Source organism: Haplochromis burtoni, unplaced genomic scaffold (genome assembly GCF_018398535.1).
Source record: "Haplochromis burtoni strain Fernald_Lab_line unplaced genomic scaffold, NCSU_Asbu1 Contig_14, whole genome shotgun sequence".
In the NCBI taxonomy this organism is placed as follows: Eukaryota; Metazoa; Chordata; class Actinopteri; order Cichliformes; family Cichlidae; genus Haplochromis; species Haplochromis burtoni.
The window spans coordinates 4189564-4210279 of NW_024582375.1; the positions used below are offsets into that span (position 1 = coordinate 4189564).

A 20716-nucleotide genomic window follows, 5' to 3' on the forward strand; every position below is an offset into this window, starting at 1 on the left:
CGAGCACAGACACACACACACACACACACACACACACACACACGGTACAGAGGGCAGAGGCACTGTGGAGCGTGCCCAGAGCGTCGCCACAACGACATACATGTCAACAAACAGGAAGTGACAGCGCAAAGCCCCCTGGGGTGACTAGAGGAGTGAACACACACACAGATTGGGGAGGGGGTGCAATTGCAGTTGCAGGATGAGACTAAGGAATTTGAAATGTCACTCACAACCCAGGCACACTGCTGAGCTGTACAGCCCTTCCCTCTTTATGTCCCTAATCCCTTAATGTGAAACAAGCAATATGTCAATAGAATTTTTACATGTGTGTGTGTGTGTGTGTGTGTGTGTGTGTGTGTCTGTGTGTAGCCCGACCTCTACTGACATCAGGTGGGGAGGTGATGGGAGACTGCTGGTGTTCTCTGACTGAAAACATGGGGTCACTCTGTGGTATTAGTAGTACTGACACTATCTTGTGTGCATCTTCCCTGACACACACAATAAGCTGTGTCCATTCTCTTGTTTTGCTGTTTCTCTTGTCAGCTTAGTCACTGGGGATCTGTGTGTGTCTGTGAATCTTGGTCAATAATCTGCAGCCTTAGACAGATTACAAGCTTGCCTCATCTTTGTTGTCCGAGTACGCGGGCGCCTCAGAGCGGTCTGAGCTCTATTGTTTACGTGGACATGAGGACTATTGTATAGATCTTAATGGATTCTTCTCTGTCTATCTAAGCGTGTTTTTTTCACCCCCACTTGTGGGTTGTTTTGGTACTTAGAGGCAAAAAAAAGAAGACAAGCCTCGGTAAAACTGATAATGAGTCAGAAGCGTCTGACACAAACGCTGTCCGATCTTTACGTCTTATCAACCTCTTCTTCGATTTTGCTTTCGAGCCTTTGTTCTTGTTTGGAAACCTATGTGAGATTGAACTACAATAAACTGAATAAAAACAACCCACACAGAGAGATTACTTCACCACAATATAGTGGTCAAGTTTAAATAAAATAACTACAATGCTTTCTTTATACCTTGACAGCAAACATCTCAAGTATTTTGGCTATTTCTTTTTCTTTGTGCTCTCTTTAAAGTATTGAATAGAACGAAATAACCAATATTTAGCTTTTACTTTAACATCGCTGGGTTACTTAAAGTGAAAAACTTCTCAACAATGCAGTCTATACTTTATTTTGTAATTTCACCAGAATTTAAAGCCGGAATATAAAAACTGCCGCTCAAAGTACGTGGGACTTATACACCAAAATGTTTCTATGAACTCTATTTTCTATAAAAATCTATTTTTCTCTTAAGGGTTCAGAAGTTTTATCTGCTATCCCTGCTGCTCACGGGCTCACAGTGCAATCTCAAAAATAAATCTCTCAGCACCTCCAACACTGAAGCATCTGAGAAAACTGCTGTGTTGCTATCTGTCTTCCTTCCAGATAAGGTTTTGTAGAAAAAAACGACTTGCGCGATTGATTTCTCGTTTACCTCTCTCATCTGTTCCTCTTTTCCCCTCCCCTCCTCCCTCTAACCGCCTATCCGTTGTTCGTCCATCTATGTCTCCGGTGTACAGTGCGGTAATCCAGGACAATATGTTCCAACATCTGCCTCTCCATATGATGCCTGACCCATGCCATTGACCCTCTTTATACCACGCCACACACACACTTTGTTGCGCACAAACACACTTTATTCCAGTGCTTACCTCCGTTCCCTCATCTCTTTTTCTCTCTGTTTATCCTTTCAGCTGATCATCCTCTGGTACTTTTGCCTTTTCATCGTTACCTCAAATCTCTCTCTCTCCCTCACCAGGATAAGTGGATTTTCTTTTCATTTTTCAATTCTCTGTCTGTCCTTCTCAGTCCATTTGTGTGATGTGGATGATATCAATGATATCAAGGGTCAATAGGGAGCCAGATTAACATGCTCTAATGCACAATGTCACACTCATCCCACAGATTAAGATGCTAAATGCCAACCTTGTACACTCCAAAGCCTCCACTGCCTTGAAAAGCTTCTGTAGAGGATTCAGTGTTAAGCTTCTATTGACTTTAAGAGCCACTCTGTTGATTTCTATGGAGGACGGTTCAAACATAGAAAAAAAGCTTTAAAATCATTGAGTTTAATACATTTTTCTAAGAACTGCACTTATCTCGACACTGTGCTTTTGAAAGGTTTTCTTTCGGTCTTCTTTCTTTCTATGTGCACATTGGATACACACAGATTAAGCCATTATTCCAAACTTGATTTCTTGCTTCGTATCTACAGTGTATCAGCTGCAAGGAAGAAGATTCCAAATAGGACTGAGATTTCTGCGATGACAGAAATAAAAAAAAAAACTGGCACAAAAGAAGTTTCAGTCAGAATCACTTTAGTCAAAAGAAAAACATTATTTTTTTATCTGCGATTATTTATATTTGGCTGTAAGGCTGTACTCTGTTTAGAGCAGCAAAAGGACCCTCATACAGAACAGAGGAGGCATTAATGACCACAGATGAAGTCACACAGTGTGAACGGAGGAGCTGTGGTGGAGGTGGGTCGCAAAGCGGCTTCCAGTTGTGCAGGAAATGTGGGCAAGTTTAAGCAAATACTGCGCCCTGTGTAAACTTTGCCACTTGGATGCATAAAAATGTATAAAAACTGAGCTATCAGCTTATATGAGCTGACTGCCTGACAACTAACTTTATGCAGGATTGTGTCAAAGTAACATTCTTGTTCATATTATGAACTTTAAGGGAGAATTCATCAATTTAACAGTTCTCTAACTTTAAATTACAAATATGTTTGTTTTTGTACATTTTAGTGGGTTTGCAGAGTCCTATGTCACAGAAAATAGGACATAAAAGACAGAGGTGTTAGTTGATAACGTGCCAACAAAAGATTGTGGGGTTCTGTGTTTTGGCACTTGACAAGGAGTGGAGCCAAGGGGTAACCACAGCCACGACAGACTAAAAGCTGGCCACCCAAGACAACCAGTGGTGAAGCCTATTAGAGGCTACACTCATACTCATAAAACTAGAGTTACATAGAGTAACAGCTGAACAGTTTCTCTGTGGCTGTTGTTCCTACACAGACAGCCTAATAACACAACTGCCCAGTTAGACTACAGCTCTCCTCTAACAGCTTTATCAGCAATAAAAAAAAAAAAATCACATTAGCAACTGCTCAAAGTGTGAGCTACATAGAGAAGCTTAATATATGAGTGTATTAAAAGTAAGTATTCATGCCTGCATAGGCAAATAAGTGAGTGAGCAAAAAAAAAAAAGTCCTGCACCTATACACTGGAAAAGGAAGAATATCCATAGCTCAGACTATACTGCTTACAGTTTCATCAATGCAAGCTGCTTGTACAGGAGCCGCTGCTGTTTTTAAACAATAACTTCAGTCATTTATTAGCAGAAAATTAAGAGGGATGTATAAAATTGCCAGGTATACTAATTTAAGCAAACTGAACCAGCAAGGTACCAACTGCAGTTTTTGATCCTATATTGTATCAGTGGGTGTATATAATATACCACATTCCCCAAAGTGAGTCAGTCAGATGTGCTGTGATACCAAAGTTAACGACCTAAACCGGATCAATAGTGCTTAAGATAAGAAAGGCTCTTTGTGGACTGTCAAAAAAGCCCTTTAACTCCTTTTCAAATCAAAATATATTGGATTTGAATTTAATTCAATTTGGACAACAAATATAGATTCTTCATATTGTTGAAGACTAAACCTTAGACCCCAGGCGCACGGGAAGTGTAGCATATGTGAGAAGCGTGTGTACAAACTGTAATCACTATGTTTGTGTGTGTGTGTGGTTCAAGTCCAGCCCACATGTTGAAATAACACACCCGTGGGCATGTCTGCATGTTCCCCTGAATGCACCTTAGTTTATTGTCCATTGTATCTGAAAATCTTTCATTTTCTGTCTTCATTTGTGTATGCGTGTCGGCTGAATGGGTTCACTCGTGTCTTCCCCGCCAAACCGCTGTGTTGCCGTGGCGACCCGAGGGCCGAGCTAACTGTCATGTCTCGTCTGGGCGACAGAAACACCTCCTTATCAAATGAGGGCGCAGAGACGATCCCAAAGGAAATCCATCCACATTGAGACATCTGTACTTGTGTTAGCCCTGGCAAATCCGTTTCTTTGTGACAAAGCCTTAATCTCAACGTGCGCCTGCGTTTGTGTGAGCGTGCATGTGGATGTGTATTTCTCTTGGAGGATTGGAAGAAAGAAATCTGACTGAGTGAGATGGGTTTTCCTTTTTTTTTTTTTTGCACTTGTTGTGTTCTTTTGCCCCTCCCTGCTTGTGTGTGTGTGTGTCTGATTGCAAGGTGGACAAAGCTGTTCGACTGGAGATTTTGAGTGAGTCTGAACACAGTCGAACATATGGACAGCTAGATTGAGGCAGTGATAACAGACAGAGAAAATTATTCTGGGGCTAAACACAAACGTACACACACACACACACACAGGCGCGCAAGCAATAATGAAATCAGTGACGACAGCGGGGTCCGTTCTCCATGATAGAGTTACACAGCTATTCTATTCTCCCTGTAGTGTCTAGCATATGGAGCTGCACGTTTTGGCTGACAGGTGCAAATGTATTACACACCCTCTGTCTGACCTTTAACCCATATTTTCTCATCATTCCCCTTGTGTGTAAGTGAAAAGACGTGGAGAACTACATGAAAACATGTGTCAAATGCAGCTGTTTCTCTCAGATGTACACAGGTGGCCAAGTGTACTGAGGGTGAGCCCTGCACTAGTGCTTAATGTGTTTCAGACAGGCGAGTGAGAGGATGCCAGTGCAAGCTCTTAACCCCTCTGAGAGGGGGGCCCAAAGCCGACGTGGATCTCTGAGTTCTAGTCGTGTGAGGGCAGACAGTGGTCAAGATTACATAAGTGGCCGCCATAGGGGCACCTATTTTACATACACACAGAGGAAAAGCACGAATCTCATCCTTTTAAGCTGGATAACAGATGTCAGCTTGTTTTCCCACCTGTGTTTTACCTTTCCTATTTAACTCTCTCTCATCTCTGCCCTGCTTTCCACAGAGTCCCTTGAGGTGCATGTAGATGTAAGCTGCCCCTTAAATCCTGGGTTCAACTTTGTCATAGTTTCCTTTGTTTGGTCAACATCTCCGAAACAGATAAAATGAAGAATGATTGATTGAAGAATGATTTAATGCTTTGACTTCTGGTTTGTGATGCGAAAAGTTTTGGACACTTCATTTTAAAGGCATGCTTGAGTACAGTGATCCAAACCTATTCCTTAGGTTAGAAATATCCCTCTTTTGGTTTATTCAGAGCCTTCGGTAACGTCTGTGCTGTTAAGGGAGATTGAAATGTCTTCAGCATCACCCCCAAATTACCTCTGACAGCCAATCTGAATATTTCTGTGCTCTACTCTGCATGCCGGCTCCCACTGAACTGCATCAACCACATTTGCTCCCTATCACAGGACAAAGCCGAGGGCTACGCTTACATTTGTCACATCTCTCTGTGTGTGCTTTTCTTTCCTGATCATAAAGATCATGTTTTTGTGGGATCACTTTGGTGTCAACACTTTGGCTGAAAGTGACAGCTGCGCATCCCCCCCCTGTGGCTGTGTTTGTGGTCTTGTCTAGCTCAGTGGGCAGCAGAATGTGGTGTGAACACTGTCAGGGTTAGGGGAATTGTTCACAATGGCATCATCCCAGTGAGAAGAGAAACGTCTGTGATATATCTGAAGGTTTGTGGCTACTGCTGGAAGTCATTTTTATGTTTCTGGCCCCTACGTTTATTTCTGAGAGATCAACTGTAGGTGCTATAGCCTTACCTGGAGCTGTAGGGGTCCCAGACCTGGTGTGGCAGCAGCAGCAGCAGCCATCGTTGTGGGGATGAGCTGGAGAGGGTAGGGGTCACCTGAAGACAAGAATCACATTTTTTCTATATAAAATGAAATATCAAATTAAAAACAATGACTGCTTTCGAGCACTTTACACACCAATGGCACCTTATCCTCAATTTCTCCACCTCCCCCCTGTTAGACTAGGATGGCTCTGTGACCCCTTCTCCACCCACGTCTCCATTTTCCTCTCCTATCAGCCTCCATCTCTCTTGTTCACTCTTTCCCCTCATCCTTTTGTTTTTCTCCTCCCTCTCATCCCGCTTTAGTCTCTTGCTCCCTCTCTCCTCTCCCCCATAAACCCTCTCTCCCACCACCACCACCGCTGCCACCTGAGTCCCTTTCTGCAGCTGTTAAAGCCATCCTTTGTGTCCGCTGCCGGTAGGGCCCTAATGAAAAGCCTGATTGTGTGTCCTCCTCCTTAATACCCCCTGACAAAGAGCAGTGAGGTGAAGGGATTCTGATAAAGCCGGCCCCAGCACCGTAATTAAGAGCCGCGACTGCCGATTGCTGTTCTCCGCTCTCCCTTTTTTCCCCTCAACTGTCTGTTCTCCTGCTTTGTGGACACAGCGCTGCTTTCACTGCTCCCCTCACTCTTCTCCTTTGCTTCTTTCCTTCTTGGTGCCTTCTTCACAAGTTACTCGCTACCTCTCCATTTTGTCTCTTCCTTTCCTTCATCCCTCTCTCGCCCTTCTGTCAGGAGTGATAAATCAAGAGATAGATGGATGAACAGGGCGGAAGAGATGACAGAAGCGAGGTGGAGAAAGAAAGGGGAGAAAGGGGCGAGTTTGGATTATTAGTTAGTAAGTGCAGATAGGCTGCACTGTAATTACTCAGAGAGAGAGAAAGAAAGAAAAAGAGGGAGAGAAAGGTCAGAGATAACAGGAAAGAGAAGGTGGAGGGTGAGGGATAGCAGCGAGAGGAGCAGAAGGGAGAAAAGAAGAGGATACGGTGTTTAATTATGGTCATATTGTACAAACATGCTGGTTGAAAGCTCCGATGTGTATTTGAACTTGCTCTCTAACTAAAGAGGAGTTGGTGGACGAGATCGGGCTTTTGTGCTGATATCTAATCCAGGAAACTTCTTTCATCTGAAGAAAACTCGAGAAGCTTCTCAGTGCTTGACCTTGCATTTCTGACCTGAACCTTGAGCACAGTGATCAGCCTCTTGGCTCTATCTATTGTGTGTATTTGCCCGTGTACGTTTTGTGTCCTAGCTTGGCACAAGCCAGACTTTCCTTACAACATATTTTCCCATATATCTTCACTCTTAAAAATAACACACACAAAAAAGAAAAAAGAGGGTGAAAGCAAAGCTGAGACATTCCTTTGTCCAGTTGGGAAGGAGGGCAGGAGGGATTAAAGAATTATTTCAGGACTGTGTATTCTAGGAGATTGGTCTGTTCTCCTTGCTCCCTGGACAAACATGAGCCCAGTGGATATTTATGCTCCTCCTGGGGGTCGCTGTAACAAAAGGGAGAAGGACAGAGAAAAGCAAACATGTTGCTCTTGGCTCGGGGACAGCGACCTAGGCGGACGAGGCTGAGATTTCTCACTGACAAACAGACGAATGAGGGAGATGGATGAGGGCAAGTGATATATACAAAAACATTATCAGTGACACTTTGATGTTACAATTTTGCACATTTTTTATTTTTAAAGAGGCATTATAGAATCTTTCAACATGAAAGCAACAGTGAGACGATGCAGTTTTCTTACCATAAAGAGTAAAGCTTTCTGTGTTACTTTTTTCTGAACAATTTCTCAAGTTACTCAGACTTAATTTTTGAAAAGAAAAACCTGTGTTTTGAACTTGGGGTGTTTAGTTTAGGTTACTCATCTCTAAAACACCCTTTGAATCACTTTAGTCTCATCTCCAAATAACAAACAAATAAAACAGAGTTTGTCAAACTTTAGAGCGGGAAACAGCATATTTAGGCCAAAGTTTTAGGTTTTTCCTGTTTACTCTGAAAGTTAAAGATATAAAACATGGCCAAAATTTCAAATAACAAAGTGATCTCTTAGTATGAAGTTGCACACGCAGACATGTTTTGATCCATATGATATCATAAAGAGTAAACATTAGATCAAAGATCTTTGATATGGTCATCTCAGCCTCTCCTCCAGACTCAAGCACAGAAATGCCACCCAGCTTCTGCTCAAAGCTTCTGTTTGAAAGTGCGGGCCCATCTGGGTTTAAGGAAGAAAATCTAAACTGGCACGTTTCAGACTGTGGATGAATTGAGGGGCAGCGTCAAGGTTTAGTATCAGATTAAAGAAGAGTATTTTGAACTGTTGTTCATGCAAAGCTACCCTAAAAATAGCTGGAATTAAGCTTCCAGCTTTTTTCAAAAAGTTACAACCATAAATGCAGGTATGTTTTGCACTTATTTATTCGTTATCCCTCCCTCGAAGACGCTAGCTGATTTCTTAAACTGCAGCGTGAAAAAAGACTGCGTTACTGTTCAAGTGCTTAAACAGGAGAGGCTTGGAATGCGCAGAAATCCATACTGTGCAAATAAAATGTATTCTTGTCTTCCAAACTGCGAAGCGCCGTGAGAATATGTCAGCGCACAATGCTACACATGTCCTATTTAGAGCTTCACCACCAAACTACATCGACTCACAACAACTTCGAAAGTTGCCAGAGAGTTTTCTCAGGGGCGGCTTGGCCTGCCGCAGTGTGCCAGTCCGGTTGAAGTTGGCTGAGGCAGTGAAAAGACAAGCCCACTACTTGACAGGGTATTTACGTGGGCAGTGGGCGTGGGTGAAGATGGCACTAATTAAAATGGAATGGACTTGTTTGGGAAGCTGTGAAACTCTAAGTGGGGTGGGGTGGGGGGGAGTATGCACGAGCCTGTGCGCACACTTACATATTTGTGTCTGATTTGTGTGTGTGTGTGTTTGCAATTCCACAAAGCCATTTCTGGCTGTCTGGACGTGTGTGTGTGTGCGCGCGCGCGTGTGTGTGGGGGCTGCTTTGGAAACATGTTCTGGCTGCGTCCCGTGTTAATGTGAGGAGAACCTGGGGCAGGTCACATTACCACCCTCCCTCCCCCCCCTTCTGCTAACCCCCCCCACTGTGCATTTATTCTCAGCATCCCCTGGCAAGCACCAACCTCTCCTTTTTTCCTCTCTCTCTCCCCATCTCTGTGTCTCTCTCTCTCTCTCTCTATCATGGTAAACAACACATTGCCACACAGCCGGAGCGTGATAGCCAAAAAAAAAAAAAAAAAAAATTCTGCAGGACGCCTTCATTTTGTTGCTTTTATACATCAAAAAATAGACAAGACAAAAGGAAGGAGCCAAAAGGACTGAGTGAGAGAGGGAGAGAGAGATAAAGAGAGTGTAAACAGGAAGGGTGTATTTGGACTGGTTTTTCTATTAAGAGGGAGATGTTGTTATAGGGGCGAGCTCGTCTTTTGGGAAACAACCAGACTCCTTGTGTGGGAAAATGGTAGGACTCTACCTTGCTTGCTTGGTGAAAAACATGTGAAACATCACACATAAAAGCTACTCTGAAAGTTGCACCTATTCATGAATGTACAGCATGTGTGTGCGCGCACGGATGCCACTCACTGCAGCCAGGCTTGTAGTTGAAGCTAGGGGGCATTAGGAAGCCCTGCTGGGCCGCAGCTGCCGCAAGAGTTCGCTGGTCTGGGGGAAAGACAGGAATCATCAGTGGAGGGAGTTGGCCCTGGACCTGCTGATGAAGGAGGGGGAAGAACAAGGGGGGAGGAAGTCGGAAAAGGGGGAAAAGAAAGGGAAATGAGAAGGGATAAACATTACGACCTGTCCATTTGTACAGCTCTTCATGTGTGCATGCGCTGGGAGCGATATGAACAATGCTGAAAATAAAGGTGTGTTTGCACAGTAACACAATCAAATGCATTCATATACATACACTGTATGCATGTAATCAATGCGCAACACACGGCTGTAAAGAGAGCATCATGTCATTTCAAACACAAAAAGCCACGTCACGAGGACAGTTCACTAAACTCTAACAACAGCTGGCCTTTTCGTTTTATTTGGAAGACAGTGCTCTCTTCCCTTCTCCCTGCATCAAACCTCCCACCAACCAAAACACACACTAACATACAAACACACAGACACAACGCTGTGTGCGCGCCTGTCGGCAGAGAGCCATACGACTTCATAAGGTTTCCAGGATTTTAAAAGGAGACGAAGGGAGAAAAAAAAGAAAAAAGAAAAAGAAAAAGAAGCTCCTCCGATGGGTGACTTTGGCAGGGATGACAGGAGAGAGAGAGAAGGAGAGAGAAGTAGGAGACAGATGGTTGCACTAAACAGCGTTCTGCCAAAAACAACACACAAAGACTTGCGCGTGATGGACTGACTGACAGTTTGAGAGGAAAGATAGGAGAAGATAAGGCGAGGAAGACAGGGAGAGTGGAAAAAGGTGGGAGAAGGAAGGAAATAATGGAGAGTTTCTACCTATAGCTAAGGTGTAACGCGAGATGAAGACAGCAAAGCATCCCAAAGCAAAGATGGTGAAATTGTTCTAAAAAAGTCCGAGTTTAAAAAAATAATGCGACAATCTTGCGTAATCCTCTGAGCCAGCCCTAGGACACATCTTGCCCTCTTTGTTGTTTTTATTCAGTAACGAGAAGCATACAGTTTGCCTTTTTTATTGGCCACCAGTTTTTTGAATATTAAATGGCAAGATTACAACAATGCTGCGCCCACACTGTACTCAAATAAAATTAGAAGTACAAGAAGCAGGTCTTGGAAGTGTAATATATTTAATTAACAATTTCACAGCTTCTGTCAATTTAACTATACCTTTAATGATGTCTTTTTCTGTTTTACAGTATAAACAGATTTCTGTCAGGAGCACTACAGTCAAAAGGAAGATTGTTTTTTCCATCTGCAGTAATTTGTATTTGGCAGTATGCCTCTGTTCCGGGACCTCCCTGTGCATTTGTGGAAAGACTAAATTCAGGAGTAGCTCAGAACAGAATAGGCATCAGTGACGTAACAGATGTGACACTGACTGAGTTTAAAAAGGGATGAAAGGAGATGAAGTTGGGTTCCACAGCGGCCTGCAGAGGCCACAGCAACCAGGCTGATGATATGCAGCTTTCAAATATGCAAATACGATGCACAGAAAGCTATTAGCTGAGCCATCAGCTGATGTGACTGTCAATGAGAACAGCTGATCTGCCAGGGCTGCTGCCTCAGGCTGACTGTGAAACCTGCCAGAACTAATGCTATGTTCAATTTAAAAGAAAAAAAGGAAAGACGGGCATCCTGAAGTTTCCGTGTTAAACTGTGAGGCTTCCCCGCTCAAATCAAATCCCTGATAATGTCTTAAGGCCCATGACCTGCACATGTCTGGTTGCAAAGCACTTTGCTCCCTCTTTGCAACTAATCTCTCTTCCTCTTCTTCTGTCACTCTTATTTTGCCAGGAGACCAGAGAAGGTAATGGCTGAATAGGATAATGGGTGAGTAAAAGCTGACTGATGTGGAAAATTGATCTGGAATGAAGGAAATGGCTGCACAATCATAAAGAATGGTGGTGGTGCCACGGTACAATCGGGTAATGTCTCAGCAATGTGAGCCCTTTAAGTGGTTAGTGTTTGAGACAGGTAAATAGAAAAAAAAGAGAGAGAGAGTGGCTGTCGCTCAGTATCAACAGTGATTTTACAGTGTACTGTAAATTCCTGTGCGTGTGTGTGTGTGTTTCTGTGTCTCCTCCTCATCCCCCTCCTCCCGCTCCTGTGTGTGTCGGCACGCGGCAGCCAGCAGCACTGTAATCAAACTATCACAGCGCAGCTCCTGTTCCCCCCTTACACCAAAAACAATAATTACTCCACCATTTTGGTTAACCATAAACCGTCGTGCCGCCTGCGACGCACGATCAGAAGGGGGAGGCGTTCCAGAGCGACGCTCGGACAGGACCCCTGCGGGGACGAATCACAGACAGAACAGTTCTGCTTTGCCTTTCAGGCCTAATTGGACATATGCTGGAGTAGAGCTGGCTAGAAATGCTGTAATATACCGGAGGGAGGCGAGGGAAGGGGAGCAGAGGAGCAGAGTAAGATAAGTTTGAGGCAGATGTAGCACATATATACTATACATACACACACTAGTATATCTATATTGTGTGACTCAGTGTCTGCACATGACTTTGCTTCTTTCTTTGCCAATGAAAACGCCACAAAAAGCTACCTTCTCCTCTATATCATCCCCTCCTTTTCTAAATCTCAGAACAATATGCCTGCATACAATAGGCAGACATTAATCAGCCTACAGAACTGTTGCGCATTATGTACAGTATGAGTCATCACAATGGGATAAGAAGATCAGGAGGAAGAAGAACAAAGGGATGAGAAACAGAGACAAGAGTGAGATGGGGAATGGTTTATAGAGAACAATTCCCATACATAGGTTGCTCTCATAGTAGCTGAGTTAGTGTAACAGCTGCTGAGCCGATCAGTAGCAGCAATCGCCTAACGTGCTCACTGACACTCACACTTATCGACTTTCATAAGCCACACAAAGCAGGAAACGTGGGTCGCAGCAAGTTGAGCGAGGGACTCAAAAACTGAGAGTGTGTTTGTTTGTGGAGTGGCTATCACATAATACAGAGGATCAATCACTCTGATACTGTAGGAGCTTTCTTTCCCATTTAATATTGAATATACAATAATGCCTTAAAGCAACTCACGAGCTCTGCCTTGTGATCACACCGTAAACTTTGAAACCAACAAGAAGAAGAGGGAGGGAGAGTGCTATAAAAATCAGAGACAAAGATGAGCTGACAGAAGGAAAAAGAAAAGCGGGAGAAAGTAAGAGTAGGAGAAAGGGAGAGCAAGGCTGGATCTATCAGACAATCTCCAGATCTCACATAAAGGAAAAGGCACATCTTAAACAGCAGGAGCTTTGGGAATAATGCGCTCCTCAGCTTCTCTTTCACATCAGGCCCAAAGCGAACATGAAAACCTACAATACACACACACACAAATCTTCACACTGCTACTGCTGACGTGGAGAATAAGAGGCGCTGCCGCTTTCATCTGCAAACCCCACCTCCACACCCAAAACAGAAACCTGAAACGAAACCGGATCTGAAAAATGCCTCTAATCAGTGAAAGCTAAATGCAAAACAAAGAAAAAAATTACTCTAAGCAGAAGAAGAAGGGAAAAAAAAAATCACATATATTAAGAACAAGTGTGAAACTTTTTCTCGAGAAATTTCACAGGGGCAAAGGGGACGGAAAGAGAGAGAGAAGTTGACAATTCACCCTGGCGAGACAACTTCTCAGGAAATAAACAGCAGATAGAGAGAACAGAATGAACAAGAGAGGGAGAACGAGTGAGAGGAAGAGAGACGGAGAGGGGAGCAAGAGTTGGATAATTGGCAGCGAGTCGAGGCTGCGTTCACCACGCGCCAGGCGGCACAGCTTGAACTTAAAGCGCCGCTGCGGCATAATGAAGATGTGGCCGCTAATTAACATATGGGGTGCGAAACAGGTTGGTTGGCACGCGCTGCGCTAAAAACTCCAAGGTAAAGTTATTATTGGGGAGTAATTAGCTCTATGAAGTTAATGCGCCGAACAATAGCTGCCAGCGCCGCACAATATGGCTCGCATCTGAGCGCGCGAAAAAATAGCCCCCGCTAAAGTGCGAGTCCCACAGCTAAAATCTGTTGGCGACCATATGCTCCGGCAATTAATGCAAGACCTGTATGACCTATTGCTGAAGAGGGGATGTGCGAGCGATAGAACCAATAATTAATTTGGAGAGAGAGAGCGAGACCGAGAGAGAGAGAGGGAGCTGGCTTTTAATATTAGTCCATTAACTTTCTATGGACAGTGGGCTATTAGGCCAGTGTGCTGTGAATGTAGGGGCATGGTTCAGGTGGCAGTGCCACTGCAGGATGCACACACAGGTATATCTGTGCCTGAGAAAGCGTGTGTGTGTGTGTGTGTGTGAGAGAGCGAGAGGGTGGGCCTCAGTGGGAAAAAGGCTGTTTGGTTGCAGTCCAGTTTATTAGTGCATACGTGTGTGTGCATGCTGACACACACTGTGTAAGGAAAACACAAATTACACTGGCTGCGGTGTAATGGGGGTGATTAAATAATTACACAGCCAATTGGGTTAGCTGCTCCTATGCAAAGACTACAGAGGTGCTCCTGCGTTACGTTCATGGTCTGCACCGTGTGCGTGGAAATCAATAAATGTTTTTCAATGTTTTTGTCTGCCTCTTCCCAACAATGAAAAACACAGATAGAGACAGGAGTTTGTGCTTGTGATTGCATCAGGTATTACACTTAGCTTTGTGTATGTGAGATTGAGTTACCAGTGTAGGATGGCCTTAATAGAGACCTTGTTAGCCGCTGTCGCCGCCAATTCTGGGCTCTCTTAAACCAGTCAAAGCATCAGGTGGCTTTACTCATTTTCTGATTTTTTTTCTCCTTTCTCTCTCTCTCTCTGCTGCCTTTGACCTATAGCAGTAGTGATTCTTGATGAGATTAAAGACAGCACACAGGGGCAGCGCAACAGGAGCAGACACAGTTGAAAGTGTGTGTGTGAGTGCTTTGCATGAGTGAGTTTTGATTCATTAGGCAGGCCACACTTGTGTTCTCTCATCCCTCTGTTTCAATATATATTGTGCATTTGTGTCTGGCAATTCTATAAAAATGTGTGCGTGTTCTCAAGGTAAGCCCTGAGCCTCACGGCAGGTGAGCTGCTTTCATCCCTGTCGCGCTTCCTCGCACGGCAGCAACAGTCGTCCCCGGCAAACACCGGGGGGAGCCTCGGAGACAAGACGTTTAATTAGAATGAGACGAGACGAGAAGGAAAGTAAAGAGAAGTTTGAGAAAATGTGCTCACCCCTTCAAGCTTAACAAGAAGGCCCCTAGCAGGGGGTAGGAAAGTGTGTGTGCATGTGTTTTTGTGTGTCTTGTACGTCCTTATGTTCACACATGTTCCTGTTTTGGAATTTCTGTGTGGACAAGTTAGACTGAACCCTTGGAATGAACACAAAGTTTTATAACATAAAGGGTGTTTTTCAAGGTCTCTGCTTAACCAGAGGGAAAGGTTTCGTCATGTTTGGGGTTTTGGTGTAGGATTATGGCAAAGTTAGAGATAACGTACGGTCAGGACTTCAATTAAAGGTTAGGTTTAGACGGTTTATCACAATAAAAGTAAGGGTTACATCCAGGGAAGATTGAGGATTAGGACAGTTTATGAAAGCTCACTCAAAAGTAAAACAATGTGAATGTGAGGGAGAGTGTGTGTGTATGTAGTGGATGATTAAAATTAATGGATTGTAAGTGATGCTAAATCATGGATCATTTCAGGTAGAATCAATTAGAGTGAGAAGACAGCCAATCACCGACTTGTGAAGACTAATGAGCGTCTACACAATGAAGGTGCACGTGTGCGTGTGCTGCTCGTACTGTATGCCATTAGCCTCTGCTGCTGTTATGCCCGTCTGTGCAAATGAACTTTCTTACACCGCATTCGGCGAGTGCTGCTGGCCTAAATAGCGAAAGCTAACACGCATATCACTAGCCTGAGAGGGAAAAAAAGAGAAAAGAAAGCAGACACAAGGACAATAAATAATTTGTCCTCTTTTCATGAAGGATGTGTGTCACTCTCCTCTCTTTTTCATGAGCTTGATTATTCGTTTCATTTCATCACCTCTTCCAAGTGGACGGTTGAAAGCATTCTTCACAGGCCTTTGGGGGTTCAAGTCTAACAAAGCCAAGGACGGAGACACACACACACACACACACACACACACACGAAGGGACAGCTGAACTCAGCCTTGTTAGGGGGAAATGCAATCACAAGGGGCTTATCATACAGACACAAAACACACATACACGTACATACACACCCGAACACACTGAACCTGGTGCCCTCTCTCTGGCAGGCCATTGTATTGTGGGATTGTGTGGACAATCTCTTCATGAATGATTAAGCAGTGTATTTCTCAACCAAGTCTTTGATGACGAGTGTGTGTTTGATCATCGAGCGAGTGTGCAGCACTCTCCACGACCGCTTGTGATATGTGTGAACGGGCAAGGGAAGGCGTATATTTTGGATGTTTGTCCGTGTATTCGCATACTTTGTTGTGTGCAACATATATGTGGATGTCTAAGTGTTTTGAGCTGCTGTGATGAGCGCCTGTTGATTGTGTGTCTCTCTTAACGAGGCTGCCTACAGCTGCCCCTGCTTGTGAGAAACTATTGTTGGGCCCGTTCAATGGAGAGACGCTTGTTTGGGAAAAGGTTGCAAAGTCATGGGAAAAGAGAGCTTTGTCTCGGCGGGGTCGTGAGGGAGTGAATCATGAGCGGACGTGTTTATGGCTTCACACACACAGCTGTAGTGCGCGCGCACACACACACACACAAGCGCATGGGTTAAGAAACGAACGCATGGAGAAGGCACAGAGAACTCCTCAGACGCAAACATGTGCTCGCTTTTTTTGTCAGAGAGACAAAACGCGGACAATTAAGAATTTAATTCGCATAAAGCAAATAAACACAGCTGCTTTACACAGTATCGTGGACACACACAGACACACGTCCTACACACATGCTATCACAAGGTTTCTTATCACACAAACCGTGTATGGCTAAACTCTCAGGGGAAAGGGAGTGTGTGTGTGTATGTGTGTGTGTGTGTGTGTGTGTGTGTGTGCGCTTTCTTGGACAGGGTGTCTCTTTATGATACAAAGCCCAGCTTTCTCAGCTTAAAATTCAGTGTCATCTGCCTTTACAAAGGGCTGGGCTATTCGTTCCAAGCCACCTGGACCAAAATAGAGGCTCCAGTGTATGGACCCAAAAGTACAATACTTCCATTTTTAAGTGTTACATATATAAACCCACCCATTTTCTCAAGCCGAGGACCAGGCTCACATTCAAAGGGACTTTTAATTTGAATTACTTTGCAGTTTTATTTGACTTTACTGGCTATTTAACATTCACTTTTACACACCACATGATAAGATTTGGCCATTACTAAATAAAGGCCTATTGATTTTGCATTTCATAGGATTCGGTGGTGATGAAAGTCCCTTACAAATCTCCTTTGAAGCGAGAACATAAACAAGTAGCTCATACAACAACCACCCAACTCAAAAATATCACGCAATATTAATCACATCTACAACTGAAACGTTTATTTATTTATTTATTTATTTATTTTTAAACACAGGGTACTACTTGGCCTGCAGTATGAGAGTGTGAGGATTCTCATTTTATTATTATTATTTTGCAGTGTTAAGAGTGTTTCTGGCATCAACCTCTGTTCAAAAGGGGAAAACAGTGTGAGTCGTAGCAACCAGGTTAATCAGGTAGGGGCTTAGACACGCACAAAAAGAGCAAGGATGCCATATTGGACAGTATAGTTCCTATGGGTTTGCAGTCGTACAAAAGTCAACAATGTGGAACTTTCCTGCAGAGCTGTGCCGAGGTGGGTGTGTTTATTTGTACTTTAGAACGTAACAGCCTTGAAATAATCAGAAAATAAGGTTTTACTTGTCTGAGTCTCTCTTTCACACTTGCTACCATTATCTAGGTTGATTAGCTGGTGCTGTATTCCTTTAACAGTCACTCTCAGACACAATGGAATAAACATCAGAAAAGTGGACTTCACCGACAGTGTGACAAGCAAGTTGGATTTATGTAATAATCACTTAAACCGCACATACTGCCAACAGAGTACTTTTGATTTTTCCAAGCAGACCGACCTATTTTTAAGTGATTACACAGGTTGTGTATGAGTGTATGTTAGAGGAGGAGGGGTCACCATTATAAGTCAACGTTGATTCAGGCCCCAAATGCTGATGGCTGAGCATAGAAAAGCTGCAACAATCACAATCACAAAATTGCTATTGTGGGTGATGCCGACACGCGCGCAGACATACTCGCACGCTCACACAAACCCAACACACAAAGGGCACATACACAAACATGCGCGCACATCATATGGATGGCCATGCAGACACAAGCTGGCCTCACCTGGATTTGTTGCTGCAGGAGGTTGATTTTGTGTTGCTGCTGTAGAAGCTGCTGCTGTTGCCGGGCAATCTGTGGACAGAGCACACCATGCGCTTTTAGAACTGCATACAAAGTGCATGCGTGTGCGTTCGTGTGTGCAGAGCCTGTGGGAGATGCGACACATCTGCAGGTCTCTGATGCCCCAGTTGCACGACAGAGGGTCAGTGCCCTGGTATGAAATATTAAAAAGCTAATTTCATATGGACTCAACACCGACCCACTTACTGACATGCTGACAACTGACTGCTTTTGATATACGGATGTTAGCTGAAAATAATGAGCACACAATTTTTAACAGTTAGCCTCATAGGATAATATAAACCTGCTTGTTTTCACTTATGTGACTGCGTCTTTTATTTAACTAGGAAAGAATTACACAATTATGTGAAATTTGGCTTCTACAATCCTAGAAAACAGACAAAAATACCAATACTTTTGTTCTTGAAAGGTAATTTTTCACTTTCTTTACCTTTAGTTTTGCATTCAAAACAATGCTTTCAATGAAACACAACAGCTACAGCGAAAACATAAGTAACTTTTGAGCTGAAACTCCAGCAACTCCTAAAAAGAAATGGAGAAACACAAGAATTCACATAGAGTACAGTCTCCATAATGTCAGAGTCATTCACTGTGTGCTGGTGCAGGATGAAGCCAGGAGCACTGTAATGCATTGTGTTTGTCACAGGTGATTTGTCCTTACAGCTGTATTTCTGTGTGTGTGTGTGTGTGTGTGTGTGTGTGTGTGTGTGTGTGTGGGCCCATCCTTCTCTTTGTAAAACCAAGCCTTCCAGGAGCAAAAAAGCATGGCAAAAAAAGGGAAACCCTTCTCTATGCAAATACCTGGCAGACTCTCGCCTGGGAGCTGGGAGTGTGTGTATGTCTCTTCTACATCCGCTCCAACACTACATACCCTCAGCTGATTCCTGTGTAATGTCCTTGTGTTTAAGCTGCCAAAGGCGCATGTCTCTGGCTGCTTGAGCGCTGCATGAGATGTGTGTGTGTGTGGAAGAAAGAGCGTGCAGGGGACAGAAAATCCTGTGATTTGTTGCTTTTCAAATCCACCTTCTGTTGTAGACCTATAAGATGCATTTTAAACAGTACTGACCTTTGAAGTTTACATTTTGCAATGCGATCAATCAAACAATGTGCTCCATATACCAAGTAATGGAGACTGAATGGCTTGTTAGTATGGACATTTTTTTTTTCTTTTTGCAGCATAGGCATGGAGTAAACGCCATTTCCAAATGAGGCCCTTCACATGCACCGTGCTCCTATACCTGATCCTGCTGCTGCTTGGCGAGCTCCATCTGCTGCCTCTGCTTCTCCATCTGTGAGGCGGCCAGCTTCTTCTGCTCCTCATGGGCCGCCAAGAGCTGCTCCCTCAGGCTGCTCAACTGGCCAATCATGCCCATGAGTTGGCGCTCTTTCTCCGCCAGGCTGTCTGGGGTACCTAAAGGGCAAGAGTGAAGAAGGGGGGGCAACAGAGGTCAAAGGTGATATGAAATAAGCAGTACTCTGCTAAGGTTACCCCGTGCTTTTTGAAATTCCACTTCCAGTTTTTAGACTTGATATTTCCTTTGTTAAATTAGAAACAGGCTGATTACAGCTGGATGAGTCCGAGCACCTCAAATATTAAAAGGAACCCTGTAGTTTACTGTTTTTTTTTTCAGTTTTTGTAAATTAAAATGGCAATACAAAGGATGGCATGAATCATTGGGGTTGAAGTCAGGGTCAGAGAAACCAAAAAGAAAAAACAGAGCAAAGCTATCCATGACTTGTTAGCTGACTTAATATATGACTGGTTAGGGGCTTTGAATGGTAGAAGGGGGCATGTCAAAGGAAGATGGGTAAAGTGCCGTTTGTGTGCAGCAGGGTTGTAAAACCAGATGTTGACTCATTCTCCTGGGCACAGAAGGCCAGCAGTGATTAATCAAGCCACATCCATCACCGCTTTTATTGCCGTATTGAAATAAAGAAAATAAAGCTGGCTGAGGAAGTATTTGTAAACAGGCAAAATGTGGTGGGAAGAAGAGGCAAAGCAAATGTAATGTCTGAGCCAGAATCGTACGTTTACCAAACAAAACGAATCTTCAGCCAGGTTTGCAAATTGACATTCTTCACTAAAACTTAAAGTACAATCAATATTTATCCGATTGGTGCTGAAATATGGATAAATTTGGAAGTGCTCCGTAGCAGTATTGAGTTGCATTTTTTTTCCTATGAGTGTGCTTGTGAGAAAAAGAGAAGGAAAAGAGAGAGAAGGAGAGTGTGTCTGGTCTGTGTTTACCCTGCAGTCAGCCAACCTCCTGCTCACATTTAGCATGGCCTGACCTTTGACTCCTTAGATCCTGACATACCAGCTCCATTACAAACACACATACACACACATGCGCGCGCTTCCACACAAGGCCTAAATCATTCAACAGGATGTAGTTAGAGAGAGGCACACGGAGGCAAAATCAGTATGTGTGTGCGCCCATGTCTGGTCATATATATTGATGTTTGCCTACATGCCTTGTGTGTGTGTGTGTGTGTGTGTGTGTGTGCGTGCGTGCGTGGAGTGTGGAACAGCACAATCCCCCATTGTTCTTCAGCTGCTACCTTTAACAGGGCCACATTCCTGCACCAGTCAAACCAGATGAGGACAAGAAAAGAGGGAGAAAGAGAAGGAAACAGGGGAGAAAAGAAAGAGAAGCACAGCAGGGGATGAAAGAGGGGAGCCAGAAGACGAGATCTGTGTCCGGGGGGGGGGCGTAGGCCATGTCTGCTGACCTGGCCTTTGACCGCTCGGGAAGGTGAG

General features: G+C 43.9%; 1 protein-coding gene across 12 annotated transcripts in view; it reads right to left on the minus strand.

Moving 5' to 3' along the window:
* sox5 (SRY-box transcription factor 5) overlaps positions 1-20716 on the minus strand; it is a 279804-nt gene that overhangs the window by 24471 nt on the left and 234617 nt on the right. For 9 of the 12 annotated variants that reach the window (XM_042217984.1, XM_042217983.1, XM_014329859.2 and 6 more), the window contains 4 exons: positions 19194-19366; positions 17878-17946; positions 9457-9583; positions 5809-5894 (listed from right to left, as the gene is read on the minus strand). In XM_042217984.1, the coding sequence (XP_042073918.1) occupies positions 5809-5894; positions 9457-9583; positions 17878-17946; positions 19194-19366 (455 nt within the window). The remainder of the gene's footprint in view (positions 1-5808; positions 5895-9456; positions 9584-17877; positions 17947-19193; positions 19367-20716) is intronic. The other 3 variants (XM_042217989.1, XM_014329872.2, XM_014329851.2) reach the window with 1 other exon arrangement.